This window comes from Rasamsonia emersonii, assembly GCF_000968595.1.
Source record: "Rasamsonia emersonii CBS 393.64 chromosome Unknown ctg1118621759984, whole genome shotgun sequence".
Lineage (NCBI taxonomy): Eukaryota > Fungi > Ascomycota > Eurotiomycetes > Eurotiales > Trichocomaceae > Rasamsonia > Rasamsonia emersonii.
Window position 1 is genome coordinate 43,442 of NW_013563303.1, and position 25,016 is coordinate 68,457.

Consider the following 25,016-nt stretch of genomic DNA (forward strand, 5'->3'; position numbering starts at 1 on the left):
AGCAGCAATGATTCTAGCGCAATTAGTACAAAATGGCTGGATATCCGGTTGTCGTCCTCCTCTTTTCTGTTTCTTTTGTTCACGACGGGTTAGAGCTGTTGTGAATTAATAGGACTGAAGACGGAGTGATATTTGCGAGCAACTACAGTTTGAGTCGACTGTGCTGCCACCATGCGAGTCCTCTCAGCAGCTCTGCTGGCCACTATGGCCTCGACGGCCCTTGCGGTGACCTCAATCTCTGATGATGAGATGACGGATTTGTTGAATGCCGGCGGTGTCGACCTCGCCAACCGATATGCTCCGCTCTGGTTCTTCGGCCAGGCCATGGACCAGCCACCGTGCTACCCGACCTGGGCGTTTGGAGGCTCTCCCACGACGCCGGACACATACGACCTGGCGCACCAGACGCCTCCCGCGCCGCAGTGCGAGTATCCGGACGTGGGATGTAACTGCCGCAATCCGGGGGTGCCCATTGGCAATCCGGGACCGGCGTTCCCAATCTACTATACCTACGAGCGATGCAACGAAACGGAGGTGCGGGTGGTGTACAACCTGTTCTATCAAAAGGATGGCGCGGAGGTGGCGGATCTCATTGACACGGGCCATGACTAGTATGCATCAGCCATCCTTATTCACTTAAGAGAACCAAAGACTGATATATGTATGTGCAACAGCGACTGGGAGCGCGTCATCATCATCCATTCGCGGGACGCCAACAACAACTGGGCACCGTCTCGCGCGCTGCTCTCGGCGCACAGCGGCTACCACAACCTGGCGTGGGGATCGATCCAGAACACGCTGACGACGGACCAGATCAACGCGGGCGACGCGCGCGACCCCAACGGGGTGCAGAACCAGGACCACCCCAAGGTGTACGTGTCGTGGTCGAAGCACGCCAACTTCGACACGCGCAACACGGGCTGGAACGACCCGGCCAGCCAGTCGACGGACAATGCGTTCCGCAGCGACGACTGGTGGTACTACGTGGACCCGAAGTATTACGTATGTCTCAGGCAGACTAGAAACTTTGAGGACTGACTGACTGACTGATTGGTAGATCCGATCTGATCGTTCCACGGCGGCTGGGCAGGCTTTAGCAGCTGCCAACTGGGGTGAAGCCACCAGCAACCCTCCATCCGTGCAGGATAGTGTGTGTTCTGCTTGGTAGGTGTACTGGGGATTCGTATGTATGTTATGCAGTTGGACGACGAGTAGATAATATAACGAGAATGAGATAACGTATACCCTTGACGAAATGGACTAAATAGCAAGCAATGCTGGAGTTTATTGTCTTCAGTGTTTTTTCGTGAAAGTAGCTGACCATGCTAGTAGTCTAATATAGTAAATCTTTATAATGCTATCGAGGTATCGTATATACATGCTGAAGTAAAACAAGGAAAGAGATCGAAACACATAACGGAACAGAAAAGGAATGAAGCAGATCTATAGAACAAGAAGAAAAAAGAATCTATGCGTTTACAACCTACTCCCCCTCCACACAGGAGCCCTCTTCTCCGCAAACGCGCGCAGCCCCTCACGGATATTCTCGCCCTTCTGCAGCTCGGCCCATTCGCGCTCGAGCGTGATATCGACCGCGCGCTCGACGGCAGCCGTCTCCCAGCCCTGCCTCAGCCCCGCGCGCGTGCAGATGATGGCGTCGGGGCTGTTCTCCGCGATGAGCGAGGCGTAGCGCACCGCCTCGGCGACGACCTCGTCCTGCGGCACGACCTTGTTGACAAGCCCCCAGGCGAGCGCCTCCTGGGCGGTGATGCTGCGGCCCGTGAGCGCAAACTCGGACGCGCGCTGCAGCCCGATCGTCCGGATGAGTCGCGGCAGACACCCGCCGATGGGGGCCACGCCGCGCTTGACCTCGGGCAGGGCGAAGGTCGCGTTCTCGGCGGCGACGACCAGGTCGCAGTTGACGACGAACTCGGTGCCGGCGCCGACGGCCAGGCCGTTGACGGCCGCGATGACGGGTTTCTTGCCCAGCCGGCGACTGAGCGGGGTGAAGGCGGGCCGGTTGCCGACACGGTTTCTTGGGTCAGCGTTTTCGTCGGCCATGGAGTTGTTCCATTCTTTGAGGTCAGCGCCGGTGGAGAAGGCTTTCTTGCCTGCGCCCGTGATCACGGCCACCGAGAGCGTGGGCTCCTCGTCGAGCCATTTCCACACGGCGTCCATCTCCCACTGGGCGGCGGTGTTCATGCAGTTGAGGCTCTCTTCGCGGGACATGGTGACGAGGAGGACGCGGGGGGGCAGGGTAGGAGAGCTTGAGGAAGGTGGGTGTTGGAGGAGGAGGGATGACAGGAGACATGACGATGTCGACAGACGAAACAGGTCTTTCGAGAATGTAGTATGTAGTGTCTGGTTTAGTTCAATTAATGCGGTAAATTGTATATACCTATATAGTAGTATCAGCAGAGAAACTCCAGTGCGATCGATGCTGGAAATGTAGGACTATAGAAGAAACAAAAAATGCAAGAAATCAAATCGCCAGGAGTAAAAAGAAGAAGCTGCTGCAGTCAAAAAATAATGCAGCTACACGCTGTAGCGTTGATAAATTGCGGGGAAATACTCCCAACTAGCGTCAGTTAAGTTGCTCCCTAAATAGACGGGACCAGAGACCAGAAGGGCTCCACATCGCCTTTCGCTCTAAGCTTGCTGCCATCTTTGTGACAAAGCTTAATCACTTGTTTTTGCTGTGAAGATCAGGAATAGTGGGGCTGAGAAATCGTCCCGTTGATCGACATTACGAAGAAATGAATCCATTGCAGCCTTAGACATCGAGGACAAGGTCAATGAACTGGCCTAACCGGATTTACCGTCTCATCACGTGTTAGGTAGATTCAGCAACCTACCTAAGTACATACCTAAGCCTGTTCATAGCGCATTTTTGAATTTTAAATTCAGGGAACTAAACCCGGGAATTCTACTCGATCTTGTTCTGCCCTGTTACTGGTCAATTTGCCGAGGCTGGAGTACCCCCAGGAATAAACCATATACTACTACTCCGTACAAAGCTGAGTCTACTAGGAAAGCAAAAACGAACAGCAATCTTGACAAGTCCCAGTCCTAACGTCATGGGGAATTTTATTTCTTGGCTGTTAAGTACACGACTGGTGGGGTACACAAATGAGAAGACTTCATCTTGTCAGCAGTAAACCTCATCCACTGCCACAGGCGCCTTCTCCCACTCTTCTACCCGCCTCGTCACATGAACGACGCGATCAGAATTCAATAGGTGGAGGAGGTGTCTCCCCGGTCGTAGGTGGTGTCGCGGTGGTAGGACGTGCCCGTGTTGGGGTTGGAGTACTCCTTGTGCACGCGGCTGGTGTTGTCGTAGCCCGTGGTGTCCTTGTCGACGTCGCGGTGGTAGTAGCGACCAGTGTCGTCCATCTGCTCGCGATGGTGGCGGCGTGTGCCGTCTGTGTTGTAGTCTATGTGCTGGTCATAGGCACCAGTGTCGGGGTCGTAGGTGGTGCGGTTGGCATTGCCGTACGAATCGGTCGTGCCGGTTGTACCGTACGTCGAGCCGTACCCAGTGGTGCCGTACCCGGTGGTGCCGTAGCCCCGTAACCCGTGGTGCCATAGCCCGTGTTGTCATAGCCCGTGGTGTCATAGCCCGTCGTGCCATAGCCCGTGGTGCCCGTGGTGCCAGTGGTGCCGTAGCCGTAGCGGTTGGTACCGTAGGTGCCGTAGTTGTAGTTGCTAGTCATGGTGAAGATGTGGTAATGCCGTGAAGCACACTTTTTTTTTAAGTGGTTTTGTTTGGGGTGATTTGAGACTTCTGGAGAACTCAAAGGCAATTCAATACTCGATCTGAATCTGGACCAGAAAAGTCGTCCATATGGTCCTCAACCTGCGCATTTATATAGCATTTTGTCCGTCGTCTCTTGCTGAAATGGCGTGGTTATCCTGCTATGATCTCAACTGACATCATCTCGTCTCGCCTCCGCCATCGATTCAGTGGGCGGAGGAAAGCCTATTTCCCGGATATCATCTGTGTCTGGTCAGCGAGCGACGACAAAGGTCTTTCCATGGAACTTGTTGTCTTATTTTAGGTGAGAGAAACCCTGATGACGATGTACAGCACTGACGGCAGTCATATCCCCAGAATCACAGCCACCACCGCCACTGCGCCTCCGTCGCCGCTTTTGAAAACGCCGTCTGATATCACAGTCGATACGCGGAGATCAGGATTATGCTGGCAAGGAGGATTCGAATCAAACATGGCGTGGTGTGGCTTCGCATTCTTGCCGCTTCAGTGTCGAATCAGCGTGGCTTCTTTTCCGCTTCACGTGGCGGATGACTGCATATGTGTGCTGGCGGAGTATACGACCGGAGAGTATGATATTGCTGAGTATCAGATGGCAAGAACAAGATCAGATCAACGAACAGGGTATCGTCGACATCTCTCTGCTCAGGCTGCAATCGTCTGCCAGGCCCAGACACAGCTCTTCTTCTTTTCGTTTTCTTCGTAGTCTTAGTCTCTTGAAGTAATCTTTCGCTCTTCCACGGTACCATGTAGGATTCAGGAACTGTAGCTTAAAGATACTTCAGAGTTACCAGGCGCAAGAACACAATGTGATAGGGATCTTGTCTGAGTTGACTCTCCCCACAGTCGGCAATGCGATCATCGCTCGTCACGCTAATTGGTCCCTGTAGCCGAGGCCCGCAGCATCCGCTCCCGTCCGGAGTTATTTCTGGAAGACGGATTCTCGCTTACAGAGCTGCCGACAAATGTCGCAGAGCTAGCCGTTCGTTATGCTCTGGACAGCCTCGACTGGTCTTATGATTCTGCTGGAGCCATCTCATCGATCACATCGCAGTCACTCGACGAAGCTGGTATGTGATATCGACCTTCCATTTTGGTCCTATTTTCCGATTAGGCGGCTCGCGGCTGCTTCGCGGTGGGGATGCGGACACGTGGGGCGCCCTTTTCCTCTGCAGAGCATCTACTCCCTAAGAGACCCTAAAACCGTCGCTAAATCGGAGAATTCAAATCAGTTGAACTAATCTGAACTAATCAATCCTTCTCGTCACAGGGATCTTTCCCCGGAGCCGAAGCGAACTGGCGAACGAACGGCCAGCATGGCATGCGAACCACCGCCGCCCAGCTCCATCCTAGCGATGGGACCTCGCTATCGCGATAAATACGGGCTGCATAAAGACATAACCGATGGTGTTATTTAAGCTCGATGGTGGAATGTTTAATTTGCATGTGCCTGGAGTCCCAGCGTGTCTGCTATAATGACCAGATCCCGTCCATGCTCTTCCCAGACTGGACTGATACTGAATTTTTTTTTGACTGGCTGTGATCTCGTCTGGTCATGGATGGATGACATCTAAAATAAAATGTCTCATCACATCTATCGCTCTCCAGCCACCATCTCCATCCCCCGCGATGTCAACCTCACCCAACTTCTCCATTCCAGCGCCTGCTCTCCTCCTCTCCCTCCCTCCCACCTAATTGCGAAAGACAATCTCACCAACCGCAGTCTCACCCTCGGCGAACTGCGTTCGCGAGCAGGACGCCTGGCCAACGGTTTCGCATCGCGCTTGGGCGCCACAGATGACGCGCGCTGGGGCGTGATCCTGCCCAACTCAGTTGATTTCATCGAAGTTGTGCACGCCGTGCTCTGGACGGGAGGTGTCTTCTGCCCCATCAACCATGCCCTTAAGGCGACTGAGATCGCGCACGGCCTGTGCATCTCCCAACCCAGCTTCCTCGTCGTATACGGGGACGTGCTAGACAAGGTCGAGGAGGCGATTGCCATCGCGCGCGACGAGCTGAAGAATTCCCGAGGTATCACCTGGACGAGACCCCGCGTGCTCACGATCGTCACGAAACGGCCGGGATACGAGCACGTCCCGGACGATTTCCTCATGGACCAACCCCTCCCCATTCCCCAGTGGAAGGATACGTCAACCCGCTTGGCCTCGATCCACCTCTCGTCGGGGACGACAGGACCGCCCAAAGGCGCCGGACTGACGCACTACAACTTCGTCGCCAACTGCTACCAGCTCTATGCCCACGATCCGCGGCAGTTCCACAAGTGGACGCGCACCGTTGCCTTCACGCCTTTCGTCCACATCGCCATGACAACGATGCCGTTGTTCTTCGGGCCCTGGACGGGCATGATGCACCACGCCATGCCCAGCTTCGACCTCGAGACCTTCGGGCAGCTGGTCCACTCCAACGCGGCCACCAGCTTCCAGGGGGTGCCCTCGGTTGTCCTGTCGCTGGCGAACACGGACATCTGCGAGCGGTACGACTTCTCGAGCGCCGAGATCATCAACGTGGGCGGCGCACCCTTCAAGCAGGACCTGCTGGACAGGCTTCTGAGCCGCGCGCCCTGGCGGACGATCCAGCTGTACGGCATGACGGAAGCAGCGCCCTATGTAGCGTACCAGAAGCTGGACGACACCAACCTGCCCGACGGCGCCGCTGGCCGGCTACTGCCAGGCATCGAGGCAATGCTGAAGAAAGAGGACACGACAGAAGACGCGCCCCACGGCGGACCAGGCGAGCTGTGGCTGCGCGGGCCCAACATCTTCAGCGGGTACGTCGCCAACGACGAAGCGAACCGGAAGGGATTCCCGCTCCCGGGGTGGTATAACACGGGGGACATATGCACGATCACGGACGACGGGATCATCTCCGTCGTCGGCCGCTCGAAGGAACTGATTAAGTACAAGGGCTTCCAGATCAGCCCCGTCGAGCTGGAGGCGCATCTGAACTCGCACCAGTTCGTGGCTGAGGCCGGTGTAGGCGCCGTCTGGGACGAGTCGCAGCTGACGGAACTGCCGACGGCGTACGTGGTGCTGAAGCCAGAGCTCTTCCGGGACAAGACGCCCGCGGAGAGACAGGACGCGCTGCGGCTCATCCACCGCGACGTCGACCGTCTCGTCAGCGGGTACAAGAAGCTCCGCGGCGGCGTGTGGGAGGTCACGGCGCTGGTCAAGAACCCGACAGGCAAGCTGTTGCGGAAGCAGCTTGGCGATCGACGGACAGGCATTTGTTCGTTGGAGAGGGGTTCCACGAGAACGAGGTTGTAGGCAGTCACCTAACAGAACAACAAGGAGAAAGAAAGGAGGAGGATGAGTAAGAGGGAAATATCATCACTCTCGACCCAATCCATCCACACTCATCCACACTCCAGCAGATGAGACATCTACCTCTCTACCTACCTACCTACCTAACTCACTGATCATATTCATGTATATACTGTATGTATATACTGTATATAAACCGAGAAGTTGAAAAGTAAAATACAGCATTTCAAAACATCCAATTTATTATATCAACATATGTAGAAAAAAAAACAAGACAGATAGTCAGAACGGGGAAGGGAAGTTTCAAATTGTTTTTTCTATTTCTATTGCAATCAATGCTTTCTGTCTATTGGTCTGACTAAATACATGTCGTTGTCATTGCCATTGCCATTGTCAGTGCCAGCCTGTCAACCTTGCCCAGTCATTAAGAAGGAAGAGAAAAAAAAATAGCGAGGTGAGGGACGTTTTCGAAACGCCCTTTTTTCAGTATCATTAATCCATTAATTCAGTAAACCCAGTATCAGTAACCTAATTCGTGCCCATACCCGAGTCGTTAAATAATGCCGCCCAAACCGGTATTAAAAATAACATTGATCAATCCTTAACTCGCTTGATAAACTTTGAAACTCTTAAACTCCCAGTACGCCTCATTAAAGGCGCCCGGGTTGTTGGCCACAAAGTCCGTGCACGTCCCGGGACAGTGGGATTGCTCATTGTAGAGGCTGACCTGCCCTCCCAGCTGCCCGCACAGATCGATATTGGCGATGATGCTCTGGTTGCGGAAATGAGACGCAATGTCACAGTCAGTGCTGGGAAAGTCGGCCAACGCTTCTCCCCAGGTCGACGGGTCGGGCGTCGCGTTGGGGTCGGTGATGTCGGTGGGAATCGAGTCGCGAGGGAAGAACCAGACCCGGATCCCGGCATCTCTCAGCTCCGCCGCATAAACCTGCAGGACATGTCAGTCGTCTTGCTTTGGTCTGATGTTTATTTATATTTCTGTCACGACTTACCCCTCCGCCATTGGCGTTAAATTCAGGCCCGTACGTAGCAGGCGGCGCCTGAACCCCGCAACCCTGGTTGTTGTTGGTGACGTTGTAGCAGTCTTTGGCAATGACGCTGCCCGTCTGCTTCCGCTTGACGCCCATGGTGCAGCCTTTGGTGGTGTGGAGGGTCATTTGGTTCCCGAATGTCCCAGCATTGTTGGCCTCGACCACATCGATTTCACCGTTTGTAGGCCAGTTGTATGCGTCCGCCAGCCACAATGCTGGCCATGTCCCGCACCCGTACGGGGAGTGCAGGATGTCAAAGATAAAGAGGCCATCATTGTACGTTTTCTTCGACTGGATCCGGATCGAGTTTCGACCCCCGACGGTATTGGGATATGTGGTGTCGACTTTGATGACAGCAGAAGTGTCGGTCGCATAGGACAGGTTTGACCATTTGGCACCTGCTGCATCAAGATAGCTGTTCACTGTCAGAAACCAGAACTACCGATTCAACGAAACAGCCAGTACGTACTGAACGAAGCCCTGAGCCGGATCAGGAGCCGACCAGTACTCGAAATTGTCGAAGAAATTGGCTCCCTGGTAGGTGTCCTTCAAGGAATATTTGAGCGGGTAGTAGTTGGGGTAGCGATTTTGCTTGACGCCTTCGTATGGTCCCACGATCACCACGACTATCACGATGGCAACAGCTAAGCCGGCTAGAATCTTTTTGCGCAGACTCCACCCACGAGGGTCGAATTTCGAGCGCGATGGAAAGCCTCCAGATGCAGCTGCAACCGGACCATTGTAATACGTAGGCGGTGGTGGAGCGAAGGTATCTGGTTCATTCTTTTGGGGCTGCGACACGGGGTCGTAACGGCCCATGTTGTCTCGGCCAGGACTCACGTACGACATCGTTGACGACGATCGAGCTGATATAGCTCAGCGGAAAATCGTAAACAAGTTCAGTCTCTGTCAGTTTAGCGAGCGAGGGTGGTGAACGCGTAACCCTGCAAATTGCGGGGAAATCAGATACGACTATCAAGCGAGTGATGGCTCGACTAGCGAGAGGCGCGCAAATAACGACAGCAATTCCGGAAGATAATAATGAATTTCTGCGATGGTATTAGCAATGAAACGAAGGGATGGATGGGAGAATGTCGGATGAATCGAAAGGAGAAGAAATGGGAGGGCCGAGCGAGATGGAGGGTGGACGGAGTGCCTGGGAAGGAGCTCTGCGGAGACAATCATTGCCTTACAGGAATCCTTGTCTTGCATCACTTCTCCATCTGCATCACGCAACAATTGCTACTTAATCCCAGCTGCTGCGTCCTGTCAGGATGGGAGTGGTCTCCACCTGTACAGCAACTGCCAGGGCGACCCAGAGGGACCGGGGTAGCTGGAAGCATGTCATTGCACGATAAGCTCTGCATATCCGCCGTGCCTTGACGACTGGTGGAGCCGGGCGATAATGATCTTTCATCATCGCCGCTGCACTGCCATCGATAAGGGCCAATCCTTTTACGGAGAGCCGTGCTGATTTTTGGTGGAGCAGCAGCAGAACAGCAGAGAAAGACTCGACCCTTTTCTTCCGTCTGCGACGCGCCTACGATCGCGGAAGAGCAGCATTTCCGCCCGCTAAGGCCAAATCAGCAGCCTTCCGCCGTGGGTCTGCAATTAATAAACATGGCAATCCTCAGCTTCACCACGAGTATTATAATTGAAACTGCACGCGGTAGGACCTAGGTCTGGTAATTACCGAATAAAATTTATGAGTTCTTTTTTTTTCTTTCAGAAGAAACTTGTCAAGCTAATAATAGATGCATCCAGTCAATTATGCCCTAATCAATGTCCTGTCACGGTCGTGGTGTCTGTCGTGCTCCGCGCAACTCTTCTAGCCATCGCAATTAATCGTCTTCGTCGCTGCTGACCAGGTCGAGCTCCTCGATACCCTTCGTAGCTGCTTCTCCCTCATTGTCCGGTATGTCATCGTCTGCATGTCCAAGTACATCTTCAGACGGCAGTAGCTCATGCCCGAGTCCCTCGATAAATGCCAGCATGACATTCTTCCGTAGGTATTTCCCTTCAGTGGCCCAAAGTTTTGAGAGTTCCGGCATATTAGCCTCTGGTAACTCCACTGAATGTGTGCCATGCTTGACATTTCGGTTTCGATAATGTATCAACATCGAGACAATGTAATGGAAATATAAATAGCGGGATCTCGGACGGAAATTGTTGCCAGGCTGAAATCGGAGCTTCTTCCCATGTAGGTCCTTCCAAGGATCACCTCCCGGAAAGGCAGGATATTCCCATCGTCCGCTTTTGTCAAGCACAATAATTCTGTAGTCCTGAGGTGTTGTTTGAACTCCATCAGGTACAATCACAATTTCGTGTTTGTCGAAGGCAGGCTCAACCTCTGGCGGCAGAAAAAGTCCATTGCGCGCTCGATTGATCTCATCCTCAGCTTCTTCTCCAAAGATGTATGTCATAGATTTTTGTCCCATTGCTAGTGGGAAGATGTGACAAGCAGTCAGCGCAGACCTATGAGTAAAATCGCCTCGTACAGGGTCCCAGACGTGTTGCATCCGTCCCATTGTAATAGAACCATAGTTGTCACATAGGCTCTCAACAAAACTCTGTTGCCTTTTTCGGGAGGTACGGGTTTGCATGGCAAGAACCAGTTCCAGGTATGCGGCGCGGAGGGAAACGAGATTCGTTGTATTAACCAGAGAAAGCACCTTGTCCCGTTTCCTGAAGCGATCCGATTTCCGCCTGAGGGATTCCTGCTTTGCTTCGATCCTGTATCTGCGCCTGCAGTAAGCGGATTCAGCTTGTTGAAAGGCCAATTTGTCGACTAGACCTCTCTGCTCAACCTGTCAACGAAGGTCTAGCAGGACTTTGTCTGCAACGATTTCATCAACTGCATGATTCCAGTACTCTGTGCTTGCATATGACACCTCGCTCGACCTCTGTCGAGCCCTCTTCTTTTCCTCGATAGTTCATTTGCCTTTCTGCTTTCGTCTTCTGTCCAGTCTGGGACTTGGCTTTTTATCTTCTGCAGAGACATCTGATTCAGGTGACAGAAAGGAAAAGAAATAATGCAACCAAGATGGTAGCAGACGGAACAGTGAAGCACAGATAGTGAAGATGAAGGTAAGTGAAGGCTTGGGGTCAGTTCCAGACAAAGAGACCATGCCTAAAGAAGCAGGAGCTCAAACGTTCACCCTTGGCTGGACCTTCCTACCTTGGACTGGTATGTCAGGTGAGCCTACAGAGTGAATATAGGTGCCTTGGTATAGGCTGCGATAGATCTAAAGTTGGGGTGGCTTCTAACTCTACTTCTTCATTTCATGTCCAATCTTCTTGACACCATGAATATGTTGCCTTAGCATCCCCCTCCCATCGAGCCAACTCGTGACCAGATGAAGGAAGCCTCTCGAAGTATCACTAGGCGCCTGTGCTGCAATCCACGCCGCAAAGTCATCCAGGTTCCTGGTCTGGACATACACCGTACCTGGGCCAGTGAACCGGCATACATAGCCCTCACCCGTCTTTATACTCGAGATAGTCCCACTTCCAGCAAGCTCATCCTATTATTGCAGTTCCAGGCCACAAGATGACCGTTATCCACGATGTGCTCTTCGTTTGGTTGCAGCTGACTGCTTGTTAGCCCGAACCCTCACCAATAAATGGAAAAGACTCTCAAAAACCATGCTTACATCTCGTCGAGTGATGGTCCCAAACGAGCTTAACCAAAGGATACCATTCCACTGACTCGATAGATGAACAGACCCTCCCCGCTAAAGAGCGCTTTGCTAAGGCCCTGGCTTTTGGCTTCCTTTTGCACGCCAGGCGTGCATGCGAGGAAGGTGTCCATGCCGATGTTCCATGTGTCGTTGGCATTGACATGGACTGTCACAATGTCGCCGAAGAGAGTCGGAGCGAGGCAGATCTCACCGGGTCCGGTGTAGACAGATTCAGACATTTCACTGCCGGTGAACGGCTTTTTCATGCTGAATTTGACTTTTCCTGTGTGACGGATAGATGGTATCAGTACTCATCGCGATTGAAAGAGTATTATCGATTCGATAAGGCTGAAGATACCTTGCAAGATTATGATTGAAGACATCTCGACCATAGCACCAGGTTTGGACTTGATCGAAGCGCCATTTTGGAGATAAACCGTGAGGACTGTGTTAGTGCTGCGGTGGCTGATGCGATAAGAGCCGCCTTCGAATGGCCCAGTGGATAGTACGACATGATGCTGGATCAAGGGAGTGCAAAGGATATCAAGAAAAACAGAGTACGTGGAATCGAACGCTTGAGCGGTCAAATCACGTTGAAGGAAATGTGCTGCGGGCAAATTCTGGTTAAGACATCCTCGGATGTGTATTCGAGCTGAAAAAATGGACTCGGGTCTCACGTAAAATCCATCCTAAAGTGAGGACAATATCCCTCTTACGTCAAATATTTTTCACGAAGAGAAAAAAAATATTATTACTATCCGGAACGTAAAAAGTACCCGTCTAACGATCAAGTGGACCTTTATAAGTGATAGGCAATAGTTCAACTATAAATTTTGAATTTCTGCTTACCAAAATTGGTAATAACCGGCTTTTCACATAAAAAAGGTGCCAGGAGGTTACCATACCTGCCTTTCTGAAGAGTGAAATCAACCTTCTTACCTAATAGAAATGTGATATTGTAACGAAGACGCCTTCTCTTTGAGCGGAATAAATAAATAGTGCTTCACAGCTGTGATATCAATATTACTCCCTATCGCGGCCCAGCATGGGCAAGCCGGCACTTTCCAACCAGTCGCTGTTACTTACCATCTTTGAAGAGAGTCGTTCTTCCGTTTATATTAGGTAAGATATTGGCATTCTTTTTTAGGATATTTGTTGCGCTTTTCTGTGAGGATGGCTTCGAGTCTGATGATGGATGTGAGCTTTTTGATAGCTCTGTTCCTCGCTGATAGTTTATCTAATAATAGTGAAGCATTAGGTCATTGGTGTCACGCTATTCTTGATACGGTTTATGCTTATTCTTTTAAATCTGTCCTTCTTAGATTGCCGTTACTAAAACTTTTGTCTTGAAATGATCTAATTCCAAGTAGGGTTTTAGACTACCTAAATCAATTATAAGATATTGACGTAGAAAACTCGCTGTGTCACTCTAATCCGCTGATAGGCGGAAAAAAAATCTTAAATGGAAGCAACCTTGAAGGTTATCTATCAATCTGTCACCACCGTTGGAAGTTAATTGGCCGGTCTGAAACCATCGTTTAGCAATCAGATATTGGCTGCTTCACAAATGTAGTTTCACAAGGATAGCTGACTGGTTGCCTCCCTAGCCCTTCCCCCGAATTAGGTACCCCACCATTGACTCCGCTCAACCCCACGACAGACATGACCCTTGCGGGGGTCCATGATGAGACGTGCAAGTAAATAGGTACTAGATCATGACAGCCATCCTTGATTTGAAGGTGGCATCAGTCCATTCCATTAGACTTGGCGCATTGCCATCGAACCAAACACGTTTCCGATTTGGACAGATCTTGTGCACATTTGGTAATATCCCGATCTCTTGATGGATTAGATTTGGTGTATGACCAGTGAGCGGTGGAAAAAATATATTGACTTCTGCAAAAAGAATGAGTACAGTGCTATTAACACTTTTTTCTCCAGTTCCCCGGTGGAGGCCTAGTAATTCAGTTGAATTAGACTGATTTACTCCGTACAGGGATTTATAAATGTAGAACGTATATATCTCGAGTGAGGAATAATGAGCAAGCACTACTGACCAGAACCAAGTAATCAGACTAGCAACAGCAACTTGTCCTGTCCACATGCTTCCGCTCGTAGCATTCCTCAGCTTTGCAGCTGCAGTCCGCAGCGCAACGACTCTCATCCCCACATCTTGTTTCGACTCTTATTCCGCGCTGGAAGAGTACTTTGAATATCTGTACCCATGGGGCTCCGACCACAACGGTTCTGCACGAATGGTTGGCAACTCCACCGACCATGAGTACATCGCCATCGAGCCCCCCGGAACCCTCACTCTGATCGCAAAGCCAACCAGTGGCCAGCCCCCCACGAGCAGTGGCATAGCCATCCACTATCTCTCTGGCACGGTACATGCGGCGCAGACGTTCACGGTCAGCGCAGGCTCCGGATTCGACTTCCAGGCGGAGTTCCAGGCTCCGACAGCCAGAGGGACATGGCCTGCTTTCTGGCTGACTGGGGTGGACTCGTGGCCGCCTGAGATTGATATCGCTGAGTGGAAGGGTCTGCAGTCTAGTATCTAAGGATTTATAGATACTGACAGTTTGGCAGGAGACGGCGATATTTCTTTCAATACGTTTAATGTGCGTCGGCCAACCCTAACGTCAATTCATTTCTGATCGGACTGACAAACGTATTCAAGACTTCTTCAGCCGTCGAGGCAGTGAACGTCCCGTACAATTCGCCAGATGACTTCCACACCGTTAAAGCGGAAATCCGTGACGAGGACGGAAGTAACATCTCGGTCAAGTTCTACCTGGATGATTCGCTGGTCACGACCCAGTATGGGGCAGACTATGTCGGCAAGCCTCTGTATTTGTAAGTATAAGCTTGGATTCTTTTTTTTAATTTTGCTTTTGTTATTGCTGACGCTGTTTCAGGATCATTGATCTGCAAATGGAAGGATCCAGTGGCTCTCCTGGGCCGACTACTGGTAAGTAAACACTTTCAACACTTCCTCACGTCACTGCTAATAAGGGACCTGTTATGTAGATACCTACTTTCGGATTCGCAATCTCTCAGTCGTTCAAATTTAGTGTTAGTATTAGAAAAACTGTCTATTGTCAGCAAGCAACATGCATGCGTGCAATGGCTAAATATAGCCAATTACTTTGAAAAGTGGTCATCTTCATCTTTCTTCACTTTTTTTGGGGACATATTCTTGTCTACTCCACTCATTTCTCCATCCATTCATATCTAGTTGAAATCCAATTTTTATGGCCACAGATGTTACTCCTCTTTAAGAAAGGTCAAGACATGACACGAGAATAAGCTTGACAACACTGATGATAGTGACAACATCAAAGATAATGAAGCCTTTCAATCCAAATGCTATCTTGTTAATGGACAGAGTGCCAAACCCAACAGCACTCTAGCATGGTCTTTGTAGAAACAATTAACAGGTTTCGAATTTGATACCCCCAGTTAGTACTGCCTAAGTATACTAAGACCTTCGTTACTAATACCCTTCTTATTAGCCTATATATTAAAGAATGAAGGAGATTGGTCTACGATTAATAATACGGGTAGAGATATAATCTATATCATGAAGCAGATGCTACCTAAATATCTGAACTCCAAGTGGTCTTCCTATATGAGTAATGTCGCGCTTGCAAGAAAGAAAAAAGTCCTGGAGAATTCCTTGCACGACCTGAGCCACAAGCTAAAGTGACTTGCGAAACGTCCAAATCAGGCAAAACGTGCCGTCCTCGCAGTCACAGGATATGAGTCACTGTCCTGCCTTTCCTTTTGGGATGCATAAAGAAATCTCGCAATATAAAACCCCCCATCTCCTCATCTTCAACGATTTTCTGTTTCTCCCCACAATGGCCGCATACCATCTTGCCCCCTCTTTACCACAAAAAATTTTCCTCATTCCCTAGTCGCGCATTTAACAGTTTCTTCTCCCCTGCTTTCGTAAAGGAAGCAAAAAAAAAAGAGTGGTCTTATCTCCTCCCTTCCCCAGAAGGAGGGACCGGACGTTACAACTCCCGTATAAAAGAAAGTTATGTCCTTCTTCAGAAGATTTGACTCCGCAGAGAATTTTTTCCCCATACACATCCATTATGGGACCAAGTGGAATTGGTAAGAACTTTGTCATCCAACAGATAGCATGACAGGCTCTCACATATGTGACATCTTGGAGTGGACATCTCGGGCCTCCGCAAGAGCTTGATCCCAGTGCCAAGTCAGGAACTCCTGTTGGACTATTTGCGCCGATTTGGGAAATCGATTCCTTTGACGTGTTTGCAAAAGGTCCTGCTGTTGTTTCCCAAGTCACAACCGAGATTGATGTGGCATCTCTATTCAGCCTCAGTCGACCTTACTGGGGAGCTATGCTCGAAAGGCAGACAATCACTGAGGCAAGGTCATTGGCACGAATTAAGATATTTAGTGGCAGACCCAGTGATGGTGCTAGCAATGAAATCGTCTCACTCGCATTGCTATCTTACCGCATGCAATTCTACGTGATTTCTCACAGTCTAGCCGAAGATCTTACATCTGGGTACCTATGAATGGTTCACAGTATCGGTGGCGACCATAGAGAGTTGCGGACAAAACACCCTTCAGAACCGATCTTGGCACACATGGCTGCCAGAGAGATGAAGGATCACGAAGAGACCCGAGTGAATGTCGTCAAGGCCCTGTATAAGAATGTAACTACTCGCACCATTCATCTCGGTGATAATAGGAGAAATGGTGTTTGTTGTTTACTCTCGACAAGGCACACAGGGGATAGGAGCCTGCCCACCCCTATCAGGTTCTCTGATATTCTTGCCTCTCTACTCCCGAGGACAATGAGAGACACCCTGCAAGAATGTATGGCTGATGATGTAGACATACATAGCTATTGAGATGACTATGTCTTTTTTAACCACTTCACCAGGGCCAACAGGGCGATTACAGATAGGACTCACACACAACACAATATGACTTCATCTTGATTCGCACAATTGCTCTTCGTACCAAGTTTCCACTTTTCCTACGTTATGCGACGAGCATGGCTCGGGGAATGGCACTCTTTGCTCCACAAGGCTTCAAAGCATATGATCTTGTGATTCCGGTTGGATTACCGAAGCTGAATATGATGGCATATTTCACTGTTCAGGTGAAGAACCGGAAGCACGATAGCCTGATGGCCGCCCTGCGCACAGAATGTGCAGATCTCATGAGAACGGCTGCAAAAAATTCTGCCAGATATCTCAGCGCATGTTGGAATTTTGAAGTCTTTTCGCAATAATGCAGACGTCGAGGCCATCGACATGGTGTTACCCCACAAGCGGTCGCAGAAGATGGCAACGAGTGACACGGCTGGAGAAGGGGGCAGATCAAATTCTAAGTATGCCTGGCCTGGCAACAGGAAGGGAGTCGTGCTGGTAGCTGCCGGACTGGACTTTACGCTCTATCCGGGGCTTGCGTTCACAGATCACCCCGAGCAAGAACCGGAGTCACAATATTTCGTGGAGCCTTGGATCCCTGATTGTTTCGTACTGTCGTCATCGTGTCTTTCTCGTGTCTTGTTTTGCTTCTGTCCCCGGTTTCTGGGAGGATTTCTGTGTGTTTCCTTGTACTGTCTGCAGTCTCTCGTGTTTTCTCTGTTTTCGATTGTCCTGTGATCTCCTGGCTTAGTGCCTCAATCTCTTCCTTTCTCGTTTTCATTACCTCTCAAATTCTCAGGAATTTGCTGTCTCTCATCCTCACTTTTTTCTCGTTGCGCTGGATCCTCGACGGGGCGCGCGAGCGGGGTCCCAACGACCTCTGACGGAAGGATCTCAATCAGGAAGGAACTCCTCAAGATCACCTGCCAAACGCCCTAAGCTCATTCGGCAGGATCCCCCACTTTCTCTATCTTCTCTTCCTTTCTCTTCTTCTTCTCTTCTTTCTTCGAATCCTCCTCTGTTGACTCCTTCTTCTTTGGAATCTCCAAGGGATTTGCTGCCGTCACCATCTGGTGTCACAACCATCTCTAAATCCTCTTTCCCAATCAGGAAAATTGTCCGTCCTGACTCAGAGAACTCCCCTGAAGACTTGTCTCCTCACTTGATACCAATTCCATCTTCGTCGTCTCATTCATCATCTTCTTCTTCCTTGTCTGTTGACCCCTTAAATCATCAAGAATTTCTTACCATGGCCACTATGTCTGTCACCTCCTAAGTCTTCTGGAGAGTCTGCTTGGCAACACATCAGAGATTGTTTCTACTTCCTCGAGCGCCTACACAAAGCGGATGGAAAAGCGGATAGTGACCAAGACTGTGAATAAAAAATTACGTGTAATTAATTAATTAGACATAACTCATTACCAGCGATTGCGTATATCTAGGAGATATGTGACAGCCAGCTCGATGATTTCTTCTTCCTATCCCATCCCATCACTACTACTGCTACTGGATCGCCCTGCACGTTCCTTCCTGTCAAGTATTTTCTTCAACTCACTCTTCGCACCCAGCACTTGCCATCTGGCCTTGCTCCAGCCGACGATGAGATTGAAGATCTCGTCTCGCTCCTCGCCGTCCACGTCCAGCGTCTCGATCCTCGTCGTCATCCCTCTCTTCGCTGCGTAGGTGTAGGGATCATCTTCACCTCTTGCTATCCCGTCGTCAGGATCAGGACGAACTAGGTTATCTCCGACATTATCATGATCATGATCATGATCATGATCATCAGTGCTTGGTGGCGGCACCAAAACCTCCAGTTCTAGCCGTTTGAGACTAGGGTCGACGCCGGCGACTTTGGAGGACATGGGACTGTGCCGCTTGGTTAACTGGACGAGGCTCGAGAATGGATAGGACCAGAGCTCCTCGCGCGAGCGGAGGTCATTCTTCTTCGGATTCAGAGACAGATGATGACTCTTGACGACGAATCGCAGCCCTTGCGGAGACAGCACCAGATGTCCCTGGCGCCCGCGATGATGCGCCCGGAAGGTGATCGTTTCACTTGTCTCCCCTTCTCTACGTAGTAGTTGCGATACTTGTTCCTGCGTCTCGCAGGGATCCTGGAACTCCTCTTCCCGTTTGTTTTTGTCACTGCTCTTTCTATCCCTTTTGTCGCCCGCGGCACCCGAAATTGCTGCAGCGTGAGTTCTTCCGCGAGCTTTCTCTGCTCTCCGAAGGGCGTCGTGCTGTTGAAGAAATTTAATTGCCCATTCAGCTGCAGAAACAGAAAATGGGTCAGTACATATACATGCAGGCTCCTTCTTTCCCCACCTTCAGAGAAATTAATCTGCGGAACTTACGATGTGAAGGAATATCCCAAAAGATCCACCGAAGAGGACTGACGAGAAACCGGTATCGCGGATATCGACTCGCAACCGGCCAGCCGAGAAAGAACGTATTGATAGACAGGAGCCAGAAGACCTTCATACAAAACTCCATGTCCCCAAAGATCGTCAGCGTCAGGCACGAAGTGAAGAAAAACAGCGTCGCTGCCGTTTTGGACGGGTTCCGCCAATGGTAGAAGCTGACAGGGCCATGTCAGTAACAGCAGGAAGACGGAGAGCCGTTTTCGGATTCACTTTTCTAGCACCTCAAGGAAGGCCGCCAGATCGCCCACTTGCATCTGTATATAAGGCGCGACTTCGTCTAGAAGGGGTTCCAGCCACTGGTTTCGTGCCTGGCGATTGACCAGCTCCCCCCATCGATACGACAGCGCACCGCGGTTGAGGGAACGGTCGAGTGACTGACGGACTGAGTCGATCGTGGATGGATAGAAGCGATGTTTAAGCACAATGAAGATGACATATGCGTACTGCAAACAGCAAACAGCAAACGTTAGTAAGAATGTCTCCTCCTGGGCTATAGGGTTCGTCTCACCAAAAACCCAACAACATGCTGCGTATACCACAGGACCGTAAAAACGGCATACCACAAGGCCGTCCACCGCGGATCTTCCCAGCGGTAGAGCCGGCGTATATCCATGAACCACGACTGCCACGCTTCGGTCGCCATGACCAGGCGTTCGATGTATCGAGCGAAAGTGACGGAATCAGAGGGCAACTCTGCCACGCCCTCATCGACATATCGAGCCGTAAAGTCTTGGGAGTAGTACAGGAGGAGCTATGTAGGTTCATAGACGAGTTAGAAAAGAAGATAATTCAGTGAAATGGGCGTAGAGGATTTTTTCCCCCTACGTACCTGCGCAATGTATCTCTCCCACTTAAACCGGACCACTATGTCGGAGGAATCATCGTCCTTCTCCTTCTTCTTCTCCATGAACTTCTCGTCGTCGAGTCTGGGGTATTCTACAACATTCGAGGGCACCAATCGCACGCGTTTGATATGCCTACCCGTTATCCACGCCGCAGCCAGACCCTGACGGCGCAATTCGAGCTTTTGCCTTTCGAAGACGTCGCTTTTCTTCTGCATCTGCATGTCGGCCAGATTATTGATGCGTCGTCGTCCACGACTGCTAATAATACCTCCTTGTTGCTCACTGCTAGAATTAGAATTAGAATTCGTGACTTCCTGACTCGGGGAAGTCGCGCTCTCTTCTTCTGCTGCTCTTCGCCGTTTCTCTCTGCTTCTGGTATTTGGGTCCGTCATCGCTAGAGCATGATCTCGATCCGATGTGGGCGAGGTATAAGGACGGCTGGCCGTCGCCAGGTTCTTCGCAGTCCGGGATCGATAATGGTGGATCACCGCACGTCTTGGATGGAAGACGGTCGCGACGAATTCTTTCGTGGCCCCTTTGACTCCTCCTCTTCCGCCTTGCGATGACTTCTTTGCGGGAGGCGCTGGCTGCTGCTCACTGCCAACGACTTCGACGGGCTTGATAGCAGGGTCTGTTTTGAGAAAATTATACGAAAGTGAAGGATCATATGTATTGCTGTCCTCATTCATGGTTGGTGGTGTAGTCGAGTTGGCCGACGAGTGTGACTCTGAGTGTTGTTGCTTGTCCATGGCAGAGAGCAGATCCTTGCTCTTGTGAAGCGCCTTTGAAGAGATCTCCTGCAGCTTCTGAGATGCGGCTTCGGATACGGGCATGGAGGATGACGCATCATGGTCAGGATTCTTCTCTGAGGTTTCTGACTCCTCCTCCGTTGTGCTGCTGTCTTTGCTCTCCTCGACGGTTGCTGTTGGCGGTATTGCCTCTGCAGATGCAGATACAGTGGCATCTTTATTTGCATCATCTTTACCTCCGGACTCCATAGCGAGCTAGCCAGCAGACGCTCTGAGACAATATTCAGAGAAGAAGAAATTCAACTGCAGATGATTTCAACGGGCATTTCTCAGTAAAGTCATCAATGGCTGAAGTGATCACGAACTAACGAATCCCCTTCTGTCAGGTGATTCAACAGACGAACAGGAAAGCATGCAACGAGGTTTCAGCTGGAAACATATATATATATCTCTAACGAGGGACGATTATTATAAAATTGATTGAAGAACTGCCAAGTCGCTCCTTGTCCGCACGTGCTTCTCACTCCTGAGAAATCAATATTTCCGATGAGAAAGCAACTTGGATGTCCTATAAGGTTTAGTAGGCTGAGGAACAATCAAGTAATAAACGAAAATTTAATAGAGATTATGGCAGTGTCAATCGAATCTCCATGCAAAAAGAGTATAAGGAGAGAAGTGCATCTACTCAAGAGGCACTCTACATACGGATGTAGATAATAGATAATAACTAATTCTCCACACTTTCGGCGCGATCCATGCCACATGTCAAACCGATTCATTGAGCGGATCAAACGCGTCGACAAGTGATAGGTCCATGGCATACAAGGCGCTGCTTGGGCAGAATCGCAATCGATGACGTCGACGTGCCACAAAAGGCGCCAACTCTAAATGGCTGGCCGCATGTGCTGTACCGAACCAGCCACGCCGTCGATGTGACGTGCCTATTCAAGGTCCATACAGATATGGCTACGTAGCATGGCCAGCGCGAAGATGGACGCAATGGTGTGTTTAAATTTATTTAGCTGTCGCCAGAACACACGAGTATTTCCTGTATTTAAATACCAGCGCTGACACCGGTTGCACTTTATATACATGAACAGTATTCATATACTTAGCTGCAGAATCCAAAGTATTCAGCGGTCACGTGTCGCAAAAGAGGTACGTTCACGAGAGAAAAAAACAAAGCACGAGATCAAAGCATATACACAAACGCCATCTCCGTCTACATGTAACGCCATCGATTGAACACCATGGCCATCACTCACTGTGCCTCCTGAGGACGACTTCCTCTATCTCTCGCGGTCGAGAGACCGGTCTCCGATCGGAATATACCCGGCGGCTGCCGACCGGTGACTGCAGAAATTTCGCTGACCATGGAGTTCCGTCGCCGCAGATGGCGCTCGGCCTCAGCGAGCTCTTTCCGGTGAAGAGATTCTGAGGGAAGCAAGATCGCCCGATCTAGGGCATAGGGCAGTCCACGGTGTCGGCCACGGATCTGCATCGCAATGATCACCAACTTCGAAAGTACCCGGAACTGGCTGGAAAAAGAAGCATTCACGTTTGGGTATCCCATCGAAAGACCAACCGTTCCATAGGCGGACACAATCTCAAAGAGAACGGCGAAGATCGTGAAAGCAGGGTATTGGGTTTGGTTCTGTAGTCGGTCTCCTTCGACGATGGCGATGATAAAGAGCCCCAAGAACACATACCAAAGATCGAAACTCAGCTGTCGCCGCAAATGTGTCCCAATATAGCTAGGAGGCTTCGCGTCCTCTGTGTCTTCTTCAACAGTGGCATAAATACCGAGGCTTCTCTCTTCATAGACGTTGGTTCGCCGCATCGAGATGGCAATAGGGAAGACTGAAATATACATCATGATTAAGTACGAGACTTGTATGGCCGGGTGGAGATTGGAGAGATTGACAACGCCAAAGCCGGCCGTTCTCGTGGAAACAGCTTGGAAAAGGCCATCCAAGACCCGTATGCCCGGAGGGATGGAAGTGACAGTGGGATCATTCAACTGGCAGAAGATTGTCAGTGGTTCAGCTCAGCAGTTGTCATTCGAGGGGCCCATACATCCAAAATGATGAAGAATAACAGGTCTAAGCCGTTGAGAATGACGAGGATAGCAAACAGCCACCACGTAGCGTTGCGGGGGAAAAGGAGCGTAAAGCAGCGCCGCGGGTGGTCGAGGAGGAATTGGAGTTCCTCCCATAACGGGGTCCCGGTGGTTACAATCTTTGAAAGAATCCAGATAATGAGGCGAAGCATGCAAGGAAATCCCGTATTGCCAATAACGATGAGAAAGCTCATCAGGAGAAGAGGAAAAACGGCATCCTGGAAGGAGTTCATCGAGTCTGGGGTCAAGGTATACCCCACGTCGTTGAAGGCCGACTGGGCCGTGAAGATTCCCCACCATGGACGTCCCTGGCCATCTGCCGTCACAATGGACCCGTAATGGGTGTGCATGATCCAAGGCACCAGGCAGATAACCCCCAGAATATGGAAGAAGAAAAAGTAGGCGACCAAGACTAGGGCTAATGTCTTCAACGCGCGATATTCAATGCCTCCGAGCTCCTCTCGCTGCTCTTCTGTCAGAGCAATGAAGGTCGAATTTCGGCCAACCGTTGCATTCCAGCTCAGGTACGGCAGGGTGTCCTTTTCCCGCTCTTGGGTGAGCGATCGAAACAGACCATTGAGCGTGCCTTTTCGGCTCCGATGTCTAATTAGATTCGGCTGATCATCATCTCGCTCGGTAGTACGCCGGGACTCGATCCTGGGAAGCGTCGCAGTTCGCGTTCTCGAGCGCAAGATCTCGGGCTCATTGATAGTGATATGACCGCCACCGTTCTCGTTCTCGTTCTCGTCAACCGCGTCCTCCGTCCGCTCGTTGGGAGGACGACTCTCTCCATTCGCAGTGTCTTCGCCCTCTTCGTCCAAGGCCTCCGGCACACCTCCACGATCGAACTCCCTGGGGCTGGGGATTCGCAATCGTCCTTTGTCTGACCGCTGATGCTCCAGAAAGGCAATATGATGCTCGGGGCTCAGGCGCACAGGTAATCGCAAACGACTCTCACTAGACACGTCCGAGTCTGATGTCAATCTCCTGGGCCCTATGGCTCCCTTACCTTCGGGCCCTTGACGGGTCTCATTTTTCGGGGTCGACGAGCCGGTTTCTGAATTGGATTCGGGGTCCAGCTTGGCTACATCCTGCATGGCCTCACGAGCCTCCCCGTCCTCGTTGCGCAAAACGACGATAGATTGTCCACGAACACCCAATTCTTGTCGGTCCAGATCTTGATCCCTCCCCGTCGTAGAGCTCTTGGACCTTGACCGACGCAACGCTCGAGCATCTCGCACAATGTGTTCGAATCGCTTCTCGAACCAGTAAAGGCGAACAAAGACGACGAACGAATGGATGACGATGGGATTCGTGAACATCGAAATGATATAGAGGAAAATCTGCGAGTAACTGGGCAAGCGGTTGAAGTCGATGGTGTTCAGACCGCTCTGAGTAGCGGCACCCGAGGCAAAGAAGAGCGCATCGATGTACGGTATTCCACTACCACCATACACAACCACCGATCCAGCAATTGTCCACAGAATGATGTACATATAATGGAGCGAGATGAAATTCAGCTTCACACTTCCCAGAAATGGAATTCGATTGTAAAACGAGATTATTTTAGCCAGCACAGCTTTCGATACTGTGGCGAGACGATTGGCCATTGCCGCCGCGAGGGCCGCCCACTGGCCCCGCGGGGGCCCCATTTTGTGTAGCTGAGCACAAGATGTATTCGGTTAATTTGGTCTGCGAAGGCGACAGGTGGGAGGGAGAAGAGCAACTTGAGGATGACGGTGTGCGGGCGACTGTCAGGAAATGTTTTTTCTTTTCCCCTTCCCTGCAGGATTCGGGCGGGCGAGGACTGACGTCTCTCCGGTGACGAGACTGATGACTCTCAAGAAAGAGGCTCGTGCTGAGCTCGGGCCACGATTCAACTCTCCAGCTGATGTTAATCAAAAGGGGCGGAGAAACCGCGCTTTGAGGACAAGAGGCACTGCGAGGCCAATCTCATGATGAACCGGGCGGCGAGCAGCAGCAAAAGCTATCGAAGACGGGGAAGGTAGATGGTACCAAAGGTAAAAAAGAGACAAGACTGGGAGGTCGAGAGGGGCTGCACGGGACACCAATCAGACTCGAAGAAAGTGACAGAGCTAGTCTGATGAGCAGTGTCAGCGTCGACTGGCAGGAATGACAAGTGCAGATCGCGAATGGGGGAGATGAGGGAAAAAAACTGGAT

General features: G+C 50.8%; 10 protein-coding genes across 10 annotated transcripts; 4 read left to right on the forward strand and 6 right to left on the reverse strand.

Annotated features, from left to right (window-relative positions):
- Window positions 1-171: 171 nt before the first annotated feature.
- T310_1319 (uncharacterized protein) lies at window positions 172-1,168 on the forward strand (the record flags this gene model as incomplete). Its single annotated transcript, XM_013475812.1, has 3 exons — window positions 172-611; window positions 675-1,002; window positions 1,058-1,168. 3 exons carry the CDS (start codon window positions 172-174, stop codon window positions 1,166-1,168), a joined length of 879 nt encoding a protein of 292 aa, XP_013331266.1.
- Window positions 1,169-1,293: 125 nt separating this feature from the next.
- T310_1320 (Carnitinyl-CoA dehydratase) lies at window positions 1,294-2,229 on the reverse strand (the record flags this gene model as incomplete). Its single annotated transcript, XM_013475813.1, has 2 exons — window positions 1,294-1,316; window positions 1,488-2,229. 2 exons carry the CDS (start codon window positions 2,227-2,229, stop codon window positions 1,294-1,296), a joined length of 765 nt encoding a protein of 254 aa, XP_013331267.1.
- Window positions 2,230-3,231: 1,002 nt separating this feature from the next.
- T310_1321 (Endo-1,3(4)-beta-glucanase) lies at window positions 3,232-3,713 on the reverse strand (the record flags this gene model as incomplete). The annotated part of the gene is made up of 2 exons (XM_013475814.1): window positions 3,232-3,434; window positions 3,551-3,713. 2 exons carry the CDS (start codon window positions 3,711-3,713, stop codon window positions 3,232-3,234), a joined length of 366 nt encoding a protein of 121 aa, XP_013331268.1.
- A 1,639-nt stretch (window positions 3,714-5,352) lies between these two features.
- Window positions 5,353-7,056, forward strand: T310_1322 (AMP-binding enzyme; the record flags this gene model as incomplete). Its single annotated transcript, XM_013475815.1, has 1 exon — window positions 5,353-7,056. The coding sequence occupies one exon, from the start codon at window positions 5,353-5,355 to the stop codon at window positions 7,054-7,056; it is 1,704 nt and encodes a 567-aa protein (XP_013331269.1).
- A 598-nt stretch (window positions 7,057-7,654) lies between these two features.
- Window positions 7,655-8,921, reverse strand: T310_1323 (Endo-1,3(4)-beta-glucanase; the record flags this gene model as incomplete). Its single annotated transcript, XM_013475816.1, has 3 exons — window positions 7,655-7,999; window positions 8,064-8,517; window positions 8,572-8,921. The coding sequence occupies 3 exons, from the start codon at window positions 8,919-8,921 to the stop codon at window positions 7,655-7,657; spliced, it is 1,149 nt and encodes a 382-aa protein (XP_013331270.1).
- Window positions 8,922-9,943: 1,022 nt separating this feature from the next.
- On the reverse strand, window positions 9,944-13,465 carry T310_1324 (uncharacterized protein; the record flags this gene model as incomplete). The annotated part of the gene is made up of 9 exons (XM_013475817.1): window positions 9,944-10,909; window positions 11,281-11,304; window positions 11,573-11,626; window positions 11,812-12,065; window positions 12,141-12,471; window positions 12,559-12,579; window positions 12,632-12,687; window positions 12,869-13,019; window positions 13,445-13,465. The coding sequence occupies 9 exons, from the start codon at window positions 13,463-13,465 to the stop codon at window positions 9,944-9,946; spliced, it is 1,878 nt and encodes a 625-aa protein (XP_013331271.1).
- Window positions 13,466-13,884: 419 nt separating this feature from the next.
- On the forward strand, window positions 13,885-14,916 carry T310_1325 (Glycoside hydrolase; the record flags this gene model as incomplete). Its single annotated transcript, XM_013475818.1, has 5 exons — window positions 13,885-14,323; window positions 14,354-14,403; window positions 14,463-14,638; window positions 14,701-14,753; window positions 14,888-14,916. The coding sequence occupies 5 exons, from the start codon at window positions 13,885-13,887 to the stop codon at window positions 14,914-14,916; spliced, it is 747 nt and encodes a 248-aa protein (XP_013331272.1).
- A 911-nt stretch (window positions 14,917-15,827) lies between these two features.
- Window positions 15,828-16,335, forward strand: T310_1326 (uncharacterized protein; the record flags this gene model as incomplete). The annotated part of the gene is made up of 2 exons (XM_013475819.1): window positions 15,828-15,904; window positions 15,966-16,335. The coding sequence occupies 2 exons, from the start codon at window positions 15,828-15,830 to the stop codon at window positions 16,333-16,335; spliced, it is 447 nt and encodes a 148-aa protein (XP_013331273.1).
- A 1,257-nt stretch (window positions 16,336-17,592) lies between these two features.
- Window positions 17,593-20,964, reverse strand: T310_1327 (uncharacterized protein; the record flags this gene model as incomplete). The annotated part of the gene is made up of 6 exons (XM_013475820.1): window positions 17,593-17,840; window positions 17,947-17,988; window positions 18,254-19,023; window positions 19,053-19,276; window positions 19,630-19,872; window positions 19,951-20,964. The coding sequence occupies 6 exons, from the start codon at window positions 20,962-20,964 to the stop codon at window positions 17,593-17,595; spliced, it is 2,541 nt and encodes an 846-aa protein (XP_013331274.1).
- An 805-nt stretch (window positions 20,965-21,769) lies between these two features.
- T310_1328 (Potassium ion transporter (Trk1)) lies at window positions 21,770-24,486 on the reverse strand (the record flags this gene model as incomplete). Its single annotated transcript, XM_013475821.1, has 4 exons — window positions 21,770-21,797; window positions 21,981-22,253; window positions 22,425-22,735; window positions 22,792-24,486. The coding sequence occupies 4 exons, from the start codon at window positions 24,484-24,486 to the stop codon at window positions 21,770-21,772; spliced, it is 2,307 nt and encodes a 768-aa protein (XP_013331275.1).
- Between the last annotated feature and the right edge of the window lie 530 nt (window positions 24,487-25,016).